This window comes from Porites lutea, chromosome 7, assembly GCF_958299795.1.
Source record: "Porites lutea chromosome 7, jaPorLute2.1, whole genome shotgun sequence".
Taxonomy (NCBI): Eukaryota; Metazoa; Cnidaria; class Anthozoa; order Scleractinia; family Poritidae; genus Porites; species Porites lutea.
The window spans coordinates 19,315,564-19,327,274 of record NC_133207.1 but is presented as its reverse complement, the minus strand read 5'-3'; the positions used below and the strand labels follow the sequence as shown (position 1 = coordinate 19,327,274).

The following is an 11,711-nucleotide window of genomic DNA, read 5'->3' as shown; positions in this document are numbered from 1 at the left end:
GTCATTACCTCCACTAACTGCAAAGATTTTCCAGGCTCCATGCGAGTCAATTGTAAATTGCAAATACAGCACATGGAATACTGGTTCTTTATTCCGGCGCGAACAGTTAATGGAGAAAATGATCTCGCTGCCAACAAGCTTCGTGATGCAGAAAGCTTGGTGTCATTCTAGCCCCAATGTACCACTTTTCTATGCCAGGGAAAGGGAACTTAATAGCGAGATATTATCTAAAAATACCATAAATGACCAACTGGAGTTTTACCAGGATAACAAAGATCAGACATCGCTAGTGAACAGAATCACAGTCCTTCACAGTATTGCAAAGATTGGCCATAAATACAAGGCTGAAAAAGAAGTTCTGCAGAGAGAAAGAGAAAAAGCAAGAAATGGCCAGGAAAGTGCGTACTTCGAGATCTTAGACTTTATTTCTGAAAACATTTCATCCTGCAAAGCTCAGGGACTTGCGAACATTATGTGGGCTCTAGGGAGAACTGGAGATAAAACGCACCCTCTGGTTCAAATCTGTGAAGAAGAAATCTTATCGCACGACTTTTCCCTGTTTCATACATCTGAGATCAACCAGATTTTGACTGGTTGTGCGAGCCTAGGAATGAAAGACTCCAAAATATTTGAGCGAGTTCAGGAGTCTATTTTGAATGAGGTGATCAGGATATCAATCTGCGAGGCACGTCAAATAAACGGAATACTCCTGGCGTTCGCCAAGGTGGGGCGTGGCTCCTCCGAGTTCTTTGATCACATAGAGTATGAAATTATTCAGAGAGATTTCAAGAACTTTCACAATGGACAGATCGTTCAGTTCTTGTACACGTTTGCCATGCGTGGCGTTTTCTCCGATGTCTTGTTCGAGAAGGCTGAGGAAGAGATTTTACGACGCTCATCAGTAAGACTTCGGAGGAAAGAGGTAGTGATGATGCTGTGGGCATTCGCGACCGCAGGAAAAGGAAGCAAGGAACTTTTTGAGACTTTTGACAAGGAGATAGTTGACAACAGAATCAAAGATCTCTTCACCTCTTCTCTATTGTGGATTGTTTGGTCATTTGCAACAAGGGGAATGAATGAGGGAGAGGTTTTCAAAGCCATAGCAGAGGAGATCTACAGGCGAGGATTTCCCCAGCTTACAAACAGTGAAGTATCGCTCTGTATGTATTCTTACGCGTTGTCAGAAATTCCCTGCCAAAGATTTTTAAAGGAACTAGCGGCGCAAGTACTGGATAGAGACTTGGCAGAGTTTCAAGGAGATCAGCTAAGTCAGGTCGCATGGGCTTGTGGGAAAGAAGGAGTGATAAACTCTGAACTGTTTTCTCGCTTAGAACAGGAGATTTTGAAATGCAAGTTTTCACAAAATCAAGCGGATATGATCATTGAAGGGTTTTGTAATGCCGATATGGGAAGTGAAAAACTTTTCTCACACTTACAAGTAATGATCCAGCAATCAGATTAATTGCCGTGAGAGTTGAACTCTTGTATTTTAAGCTTACCTAAATACTGATTGAATTAGAAAATTAAGAACTAATAACTGGTAATTATAAGTTCTGACACTAAAAAGCACTTACCTAGTCCCTAGGCCTCATTATTCCGCGCGGCCAAAGCGTTTCGGGTCACGTGGTCCAAGCGAAAATGTTCGCCTCGGATACGTCACCGACGTGAATTGACCGAGAGGGACTGGGAAAACGCCGTACAAGGACTAGGCAAAAATAAAAAAAAAACAAACAAACAAACGCAAAGAAAGGCTACTATGAGATGCTTCTGTTATTGGAGGTTCCCGTCCATATAATTCGAAAAAGTGTAATTTTTTTTTTTTTTAAGAAAAAGGGTGAACTAACCTGCCTTTAATCAACATCTCCTCACTAAGAATTAACAGTGTTTAAGTTTTACTTTAAAAATTCAGTTAACACAGTTTTTGCAAATTCCGAGACAATATTTTATTTCACTCGAAGAGCTGCTTAAATACATCACGGTAATTGGATGTTATTCATGCGTTCAGGAAAGCACGCTTAAAGGTACTTTTTTGTATCGAAAAATATAGTTCTAATTTATTATTGATCAGTAGTATCATCGTTGTAGTTGCAACTCGTCTCTGCTGTCATCAAGAATTCTCCTACACCGCTTGAACAAATCTCTTTTTCCTTCTTCGTCAAGCAGTGACAGATGCTGTGGTCGTTTTCTTTTCTTTCGCTTCCCCGTTGCGCCCTTTGCTGTTTCCGCTCCATCACCGGGCGTTTTAGAAACCGCCTCGCCTTTCCTGCCGTTTGTCCTTAAATTAACATTTCCATCGCGTGTAGAAGGTGTTGAATTTGTTCTTTTCGATTGTAAAAGTGATGTTCCCTTAACAGCTTGAATTCCTTGTTTGACCGATTGGATGATCCTTGGAGTATGTTTGTGAGCAAAGTGTCTTGTGGCTCCCGTTACTAAAGGTCCTGATAACGTACAAGCATAGGCGTAGTCCAAGCCGGATCTGCAAGAGGAAAAACCAATCGTGATTCCATTCAATTAGAACAACAGTGAAAATCCACAGCAAACTTACAAATGGAAATATCGAAAACCAGGGAAGCCTGGTGGATAAATAGAATTCGGACCAAGGACGAAAATAAAGTACGGAGCGGTTTCTGAAGCCCCGAACTCAGCAAAGCGGGTTGATCTTAAGGAAACCTGACTTAATATCGGTCTTAAGGCTTCAGGCTTCAGGCTAATGCTCGTATCTGCTTAACAGCCCAGGCTATGACTTTCCTGTGCATGATTACAGTTAAGAACAAAACAGTTGCCCATACTTTTCTTTTATCGTTTGACAATGCAAATGGCCTTCTCTGTCAAGATAGATTGTTGAGATCCAGAAATTTGGCTACCATGGTAACGTGACGTCACACTATTGTTTTTAATGCCAGTAATAAATATGCCATAATAAAAGTGAGGTGCTGCACTTCCCATTTTTTTCAGCAATGCTGATGTATAAAAGGTTTAGTCAGAAGTTAAGCATGTAACAGCTCTACCCCGGGAGCCCGACCTTTCTGGGTGAACAATTGAAAGCAATAACCGGTTTCCGCTGTTTAGTCATTCACCTTCCATACCGCATTCGAAAGTTCAGAAAGGCATAGAGGGATGGGGAGTGTTAAGTTTTCACAGCAAATGCGAAAAATAGTTGCTTAGAAACTTACGGTTTCTTAGAAAACACTCGCTGCTCACAGTTCAGCACTTCCTGTGCAACTCCGGTAAGTGACATTGAAGACTTCACAATAATGCTCCACATGTGTGAAACACACTGACGCACCTAGGAACGAACACAGAGGTGATGCGGAAGGACTAAACGTCATATTTATGGCACATTAGATCGGGTTTAGAGTGGTTTTTGTTTGAGTGTCGTAAAACCAAAACCAAAGTAATTACTCTGGCCAATCACATAGGACACAGACAATACATTGAACCAATCAAAACTCGAAGTAATTACATGTGGCTGACGCAAAGCGCGGGAAAATGCATGCGAGCGCGTCACAATTGGCTTTGGTCTTACTTCTGATTGGATGAAAAGGTGGCGCGAATCTTTTAAGCCAATCGCATCGTGTAGAAAGTGCAAAACCAATTACTTTTCGACACTCAAATGAAAACCGCTCTATTCAACAGGGGCAAGGATTGGTGGTTAGTTATTCGCCTCTTTAGAAACGAGGAAACTGGGCCAAGATCACCTTAGCAAAGACTTCTGGGACTGCTACTAGAAACGTGAAAAAATTGGCCAATCGCTGACCGGCGCGGCCCCAGTAACGCTCCCAGAAACACAGGACACACTTCGGCTGTAGTTCCGTTATCGTTTTTAAAGTGGCGAATGCAAGTGAAGAGGTCCCGACTTCGACTTCCAGGTGTGACCTCAAATCCTTATAATGATTTTTTTGTCTTCCCGTTTAGCTGTAGTAGCTTTAAAACGGAAGCAATCACGGAGAAAGGGGCGTAAAATGAGCTCACCTTATCTTTGGCCTCAGTTTTGTTAGGCCTCGTCCACACGAATCCGTGTTGGCTGATAGTGATACTGCATTCGGAAATATACGGTTTCAATCGTCGAATTCGCCGGTTTAAAAAAAAGGAAAAGAAAAATACAATTCTAAATTGCGGTTTTTTTGGGGGGTGGAATCACTGGCTTAGAGTAAAAGGCGATCGATTTGTAAAAAAAAAAGAAAAAAATGCGGTTTCAAAAATACCTTGATTCGTGTGGACACGAATGCGAATACAGCCGTCTCTCCTCTCTCGTCGCCACCAGGGACGTTTTGCAGGAGAGAGTCTCTCTCCAGCAAAACGTCCTTGGTGGCGAGGAGGGTGAGAAAAGACGGCGGTATTCGCAGGCTAGTGTGAACAGGGCCTTAGTTAGATGATGACTATTTTGAAAACCGTTAGTTTTTTCATGGTTATTTTAGGCGGTTTGAAAGTAGAGAGCTCTAGATTTGAGGACGAGAACGAGTGCGAGTACGAGATTTGACTTAAGTTTTTGCGCGTGTTCTCAAAACAAAACGACACTGGGGAAAGCTTCATTTTACTTTTTTTCGCTACAAAAGTTAGCACGGTTATTCAAACTGAAGGAGGTTAAGCCCTCTGTTGATCGCAAAATTATAAAACTTCACACATTTGGTAACTTGTTCCCGCCACTACGACATTAGAGACCTTTAGATTCTAAGACGAGAACGACTACGAGTACGAGATTTTCTCAATAATAAGTAGTGCTCGCGCGTGAACCAGCGTTATTTTGGCGGGAAAACGTGGTAGCCGTCGTCACTCTACTACGAGTTTTAGCGAGAAGGTCGTAGTGGCGGGAACAAGTTATGAAATGCTAGAAGTTTCAGCATTTTGCAATCTGGAAAGGGCTCAACCTCCTTCAATAACGATAACAGTGCTAACTTTTCTGGTGAAAAAAAGTACAATGAAGAATTTCGGGGTATCTGTTTTTTGACAACATGAGAAAAAACTTTAAATCAAATCTCGTACTCGTAGTCGTTCTCTTTCCCGAATCTAAAGGTCTCTATTCTCGCTAAATCCCGTTGTAGAACGACGACGGCTATCACGTTTTCCCGCGCTGGCTCAGGTGCGCGCGATACTTATTATTGAGTAAATCTCGCTCTCGCTCGTAGTCGTACTCGTCCTCGAATCTACAGCTCTCTAACATTCAACGAAGGGCACTCAGTAGGGGAACCTGAGTGGTACAACCTGTCCTGGTCGTCCTGTGTTAGAAGGGAGATATAATGCACTGGTAAAAGACTCACGGTAAGAAATAAAAACTGTTGGGGTTAACATGTAGTCTGCTTGAGCAAGAGAAAATAATAAGACAGAGAGGAATCTTAGACCGTTGGCCGGGATATGTGAAATTCATTTAAGTTATTTTTAGTTGTCCACGTCCTGGGATGTCCGTACAATTAGTAATGGTAACAGGACTGAGTGGAGTCCAATTCGGTCTGTAATCATAGGAGTGATTAACAAAATCGGACGACCGGGTAGCGGGAGTCCGATTTGTTTAATCACGAGTATAATTACAGCCCGAATTGGACGACACGAAGTTCTGTTACCAATTAATCAAAACTTTAACAAAATTTGTGATATAATAAGCTATTTTTTAAATCAAAACACAAGAAATTCGAAATTTTGTTTTGCTAGCAGTGAGAAAAAAAGCCATTTAAGCGCGCGCGTGATGGCGCGTACTGTCCAATTACTTAGGCATGAGGCGTACTGTCCTATCAAACTGTCCAATTAAGGCTGAAATCAGGGCAGTTGATAGCCAATCAGATTTGACAATTTTGTTATAGCTATGATTAACAATCAAATCGATCATTTGAAATGTCATCGAGTGCATGCGCAACTGCCTCAAAGCAGACAATGCAAAATATTGTGATGGCGACACACCAAGACAGCATAATGTCCCATTTTTCTCTCTTGACAACGCGGGAAAAAAGTTTGCAGACCTCTCCGGAAACCAACTTCCGATTGATTTCAAGCGTTTAATTGGTCCAAAAAACTTTGGTGAAATTCACATGTCCCAAGGGATTAGACTGAGCGTTTACCTCTCTCTCCCGTTATATATTTTTCTTGGTCTGAACTATAGATTATATAAACAAGGTAATGTATGCTACTAACCCTGACTGGCCTTGCGCACCAGTCCTGCATCCTTTTCTCCGCCTCTGCAGGTAATGCGTTCCCACTGGCGAACAAGGCAATTAACGTCTCAGCAACTAAACAAGAAAACGGGGAAGGCTTCCAGTGATCTTTTGTTGTTCCTTGGGCGTGGAAGCACTGCAAAGAAAGAGTGTTAGACGGATAGACATGGCTTTACACTTGCCAAACTCATTTTTAATCTCACTACATTTTTGTTTGCTAGTTTTCTTGGTTGCAAGGGACAATTACGACTTAATTCACCCATTACTACCTCACCCAATTTAAGACTCGTGCAGTTTCAATTATTTGGGCAAAAACTCTCAAAAGCTCAAAGGGGTTTTCAGTTTCCAGTAATGTCTTATAATAAGGATCATATTCTTCATGCTGCCCTCACCTTATGCTCACTAACCATTGCAAAAGGTCTATACTAAATACCAGACAGCCGAGTTCCAATTGTATTTGTTTTAGACTACCATGGTCTTCTGTTAATTTCGTTGATTAGTTTCTCAGTACATAACCTTCTTTTCTTGGTAAAATTGCCCGGTTTCTTTATGCTACACCAGGCACCTATAGCTTCTTCATAATATATAAGCATGTAGCTTTCAATACCTCTAACGTGGTACTTTCTAAGGGTATGGTCACTAAGGGTTGGTTTCCAGTGTCGCGTAATTTGTGCGTGCGTATGCACGTAAATTCTACGCGCGTGAATAAAATAGAGGCAATGTATGAAAGGTCGCTCGTAAGCGTAAAAGTTGAACCTCGCTCAACTTCTCGGACAAGCTCAGCGCTTTTTATCTTGCCTTTACTTAAATTTACGTGCGTTAACGTTCGTAGCCAAAAACGCGTCAATGGAAATCAACCTTAACGCACGATCTCATTTTGTACAATGTTGGCCGCGCCATGGTGGGAAATGTGACGTTAAAAGGTGCGTAGAAAATGATCGTAAAAACCTTCAGTATTTTTGTTTCACAGATGTCTTTGCCGGAGACTTTGTTTATTGACAAATCAATTCTCACAAGTTGACAGGAAAAAAGCCCTTAAATATCAATGTACCTGATGAACTAAAAGATAAAAATATGGCCGCAGTCTGCTGAAGTTCACTCCAGAAAGATCGACCCTTAGGGAGTACGATGGAGGAAGTTCTGCCAGCTTCGCTTTGAGTTCTTGGCAGGTATTCCAATGGACTCTACGTAAAAACTTTAAATTCTTTTTCTCCACCTACACACAAAAAAAGAGAAAAAGACACGAAATAGTGTGTGAGCGTAAACCTTCCACAGACAAACCGATCATTAGGTTGGTGACGCTTACCAGGGTCGGATTACATGGGGTTTCCACCAGGAACAGGGCGCGCAAATTGAACGGGATATCCCTGGGGTTATTACTCGTACAAATGTAGAATCAGTCCCAGAAGCATTTGAATTCTACCCATGTAATTCAAATGCTTCAGGGATTGGTTTGATAGGATTACAGGTAAATGAGCAGGGGATACCCAAGGGTGTGGCTACCAGCACCCAGCACTGGTGAACACCTGCACACCTGACATGTCGAAAATGAATAAACAACATCTTCGTCTAGCTTAGCTTCCTTCATTTAAGTTTACAGAACCTGAACTCCATTTGAACTCGCTTTCATTTACCCATTTTATGATAACGGCGTCGTTAGTCGCCGAAACGAAACTCCCTACTTATCTCCACTTTTTTCATATAAAAAAATGCATTGTTTTGCCAGACGCAAAAGCCATCACTGCTTCAGGAAAAACACGGTGGTAAGGATAAGAGAGATGAATGCCTAACTATACTCATGAAAAAAAAACTGTGTGAAAATGATTTGAGACACTTGAGGAGGTGCGCTTGATTTGGTAAACTATGCGTTACTCCGGAAATTTTCTACTGTAGCTAGACCCCTGATTGTTTCCTACCGTTTTCTTGTATTAAAGCTTTGTATCCATTTCTACCTCGAATTTTCAGTCCTGATAAGCAGCTACTGAGAATGTAGTGGTGATCAAGTAAAATTGATAGTCCAAAGTTGACGTTCCTTCACTAATTTCCAGTGTTATCGAGGAGGCCAACCCACCATTGCCAGAAGAGATGAGGTGTATGGCACGAGTCTGGACATGAGGATGATGATGATGATGGTGATGTTAATGATGATGACGATGATGATGATGATTATGAGTTAATTCTAACCTTTACCTTGCTCTTTGGTTGGTTTTGAAATTCCAGCTTCTTTTTAACATGATCATAGTAAGCTCCATACTGCTGGTAACTTTGATCAACGTTGCTCTTATACGTCCAGCCTTCTCCTGCAAACAAAAAATTTAACATCATACACGTAACAGATGTGTCCCGTAAACAATTCAGCATTAGTCCTTGTTGACTGCTAGCAGTCTACATAACAGAAAGCTCAGGCTGAGATGTGAGTGAAAAGATGCAAGCTTTCACTCTTTTCCCTTTCTTAGGCACACACACACACACCCCACCCTAGGGTTAAAAGCCTCCTTCCAGGCTACAGCTGTACACTCAGAGAAAGGGTCCAGGGTACATGTAGCCTACAGAGTAGGCTTTTATGATGAAAGCATGACACAGAAGTACATTGATTGTGGCCACCATCATGAAAGCAATTATTGAAAAACTAAGGGAGGGGGCGGAAAAGGAGGAGAGGCGAGGAGTTGACCCGTCAAGCTCTCCCGTAGAATCATTGTTTGCACAGCAAAATGCGCCTGCTTTGTAGGCTAGGTCTAGGGTGGACAAATAAACGATTATTTTCAGTTATTTAATTATGCAAAGTGTACCAACCTCGTGCTTGTGACTCTGGATTATACACAAAATCAAATCTGCACTTTCTTTTGCAAAGAACTTCTGCTATTTTATTGATAAGTGTATCTGTTGGTTCTGCCACCGACTTGGAATCAATAGCAGACCCTTTATCATTGTCTTTTGACTGCACACCTTGAGTTTCCTTTTCTAAGGTCATATCAACACCATTAATGCATGAAACCACTGGTACCATTGTCACTTGTCTGTTTGCACCACATCCATATTCCAAAACAACTCCAGGATTTTGTTGGCTCATTGAAAATGAAGACACCTCCTGTGTTTGGTATACATGCTCTTGGTTTACAGGCAAAGTCTTGTGTACATAAGCCACATTTTGTACATTGGTCTGTCCACAAGTCATTTCAGCAAAAGCAGTAGATCTATGCTGGTTATGGATTGATTCCAAGACAGGTAAGTGATGTCTTTGTTCATCTTTCATGTAAATATTATGACTTAAAAGTTCTCTTCCTGATACATTGTTGCCAATAGAAGCTGATGGGGGTGGGTACGGCGGCAGGGGTGGTGGTTCGGCATACTCTTCATCTACAAAAAAATTCCAGACTTCCAGTTAATGCTTCCACATTTTTTTGACCAGAATTGCAATAATTTCTCTTTCTTGAAAGGACATATGTTTGGCTATTTGTCACTCAGAGATTTCTTCAAAAACTGTTCACATTCATTAAAGTTATGAGACTTCTTGCATAAAGTGCATGCAAAGGCAGCAGTCAGGGTATTTAATCAAACAAAACAATTAATTTTGTGGGTCAGACTGAATCAAGGATGCATTGCACATCTTAAACGAAAATTGTGCAAGGCAATAACCTCTATGCTTTCACTGCAACAGTGTATTTTATTTCATTGGTTTCATTGGCAACATTCTCATTTTTCAAGCTACAGTTTTAATTATTAATCTGCAAAATGATAGTCTTTGTTTCAAACTTTGTCAGGACATTATGTATGACCACATTTTATTAAGATTTTGTTGGACATGGGGCAAATTTAGTTGACCAACCAACTATATTTGCAGTTGTGTGTCCAAAAACTATAAGTCACCCAGGGTGGCAAAGGGAAGCAGGGGGTACCTTTCATGCAACACACCGATTATTTTAAGCTATCATACATCTCGAAAAAATAAAATAAAATATCAACTACGTTGACAAGTATCCTATTGTCATGTGATCTGATGAAATTACAAGTTGAGAAATGAGAAAAAAGGGTAAGAAGTTGGTCTCATAACTATATATTAATTTTTAATGTCTCTGCTTCTAGTATCAAAAAAAAATGATATTAACCATCATGGAAATTTCAAAGGAAAATCACACATCACCTGTTCTGAAAATAGTAAATCATGCATCACGCTGCTATGCCCAATCACACCTCATGTGGCTTATTTAGGCTCGATCATGCATCATGCTGATAATATAGGTCCCATCATGCATCAATGAAAACCCCTCTGCCACCCTGGTCACCAGAATGGTCATCATGAGACCATGCACAATGCACTGCTTAACTTTTGGTTAGTACTTAACTAGTATATATATAAATTAAGTACCTGGTAAAGGGGGTGTCCAGTGAGATCTTTTGCATTTGCTCTTAAAGCGACACCTTCCATATTTAACAAACAAAAGACACATCTCGCGTCCTGAAGGATCCAAAGGAATAGGTATTCCTGATCTAGTATGTTTCACTCCAGATAGCTTAAAGTAAAAGAGAAGGAAACAGATGACTCATAAAGGAGTATTGATTTGTATTGAGGTTGGTGCCAGTGCTAGGGAGCACTTGTTACTCTGTTGCCCCATATGGGGTGATAGAGTAAGAAGTGCTAGCTAGCATGTGAGGGAATCCAGATTCTGGAATCCAGGAAGGTTTTTTTTGTGTGGATTTAGAAATCTGGGAAATTTTTTCTAGAGGAATCTGGAATCCTGAGCTTTGAAATCTGGAATTAAGTTTAAGGAATCTGAAATCCCGCTAATGATTACAATCCGGAATCCAAGTACAACTGGGAATCCGGAGTCCAAGTAGCACTGGGAATCCTAAATCCAAGTACCCCTGGGAATCAGGAGTCCAGTAGACTGTCTTGAATTTAATACCTTACGTGGGACGAACACTACTTTGGATCAAAATTCAAATTTCTCTTCTGTAGCTGCCTTGCAGCTCATTTACATCCCAGAAGATATATTTTTTTTATAAAGCACGGGCTATGTATAAAGCAGAGCAGTACTGTCAGGCAGTTTACAACAAATGCTTGATACATTTTGACGCTTAAGATTCTTAAATTTAAGCCACGTTTTGATTGTATTCCGAAACTTAAGCCACGTTTTGATTGTATTCCTTTACTTACCATACAGGGTGCACAGCATTCGTCTGTCAGCTGATGTATTCGAGAATATTTCTTGCTTCTTCCACATTGACAAAACCTGCCATGGCAAAATGTCAGATGAGTATATCTTACATGACGGATTTGTAGATGTGATCCAATCTTGAAAGCTTCTGAGAGAATTGACTTGTTTGTAATCTTCTCTCACTTTTGCACGGTGAAAAACATATCAAACGTCTAGCCATTAAAAAGTAATTTTTGCGATAAATATTGTTTGCAGTCTGTCAAAATTGCAAGGCACGCAGACGCGTAATGAATGTCGGCTCATTGTCGGAAGTGTTCGGCAATGTTCGGAAATCGATGTGCAGGAATTTGATAGGGTGATAGTAGAGAGAAGATGTCATGTGATCTATCGTAATAGGCAATCTCAATGTCTT

At 40.9% G+C, this 11,711-nt stretch overlaps 2 protein-coding genes across 2 annotated transcripts; one reads left to right on the top strand and one right to left on the bottom strand.

Moving 5' to 3' along the window:
- On the top strand, positions 1-1,820 carry LOC140944308 (uncharacterized). The gene has a single exon (XM_073393464.1). It carries the CDS (start codon positions 110-112, stop codon positions 1,460-1,462), a length of 1,353 nt encoding a protein of 450 aa, XP_073249565.1. The 5' UTR covers positions 1-109; the 3' UTR covers positions 1,463-1,820.
- Positions 1,821-1,875: 55 nt separating this feature from the next.
- LOC140944309 (uncharacterized) lies at positions 1,876-11,582 on the bottom strand. The gene is made up of 8 exons (XM_073393465.1): positions 11,299-11,582; positions 10,510-10,654; positions 8,937-9,500; positions 8,334-8,443; positions 7,195-7,359; positions 6,124-6,279; positions 3,174-3,286; positions 1,876-2,476 (listed from the first exon to the last, which is right to left on the bottom strand). Exons 1-8 carry the CDS (start codon positions 11,299-11,301, stop codon positions 2,074-2,076), a joined length of 1,659 nt encoding a protein of 552 aa, XP_073249566.1. The 5' UTR covers positions 11,302-11,582; the 3' UTR covers positions 1,876-2,073.
- Between the last annotated feature and the right edge of the window lie 129 nt (positions 11,583-11,711).

What these genes read in the sequence shown, in the direction of transcription:
- LOC140944308 (XM_073393464.1), top strand. Translation starts at nt 110, where the DNA reads ATGGAGAAAATGATCTCGCTGCCAACAAGCTTCGTGATGCAGAAAGCT.
- LOC140944309 (XM_073393465.1), bottom strand. An exon ending in AAAACCAACCAAAGAGCAAG is followed by an intron (nt 7,360 to 8,333) that starts GTAAAGGTTAGA and finishes TTTTGTGTGTAG; the next exon opens with GTGGAGAAAAAGAATTTAAA. An exon ending in GGTGCGCAAGGCCAGTCAGG is followed by an intron (nt 3,287 to 6,123) that starts GTTAGTAGCATA and finishes GTTCGTTCCTAG; the next exon opens with GTGCGTCAGTGTGTTTCACA.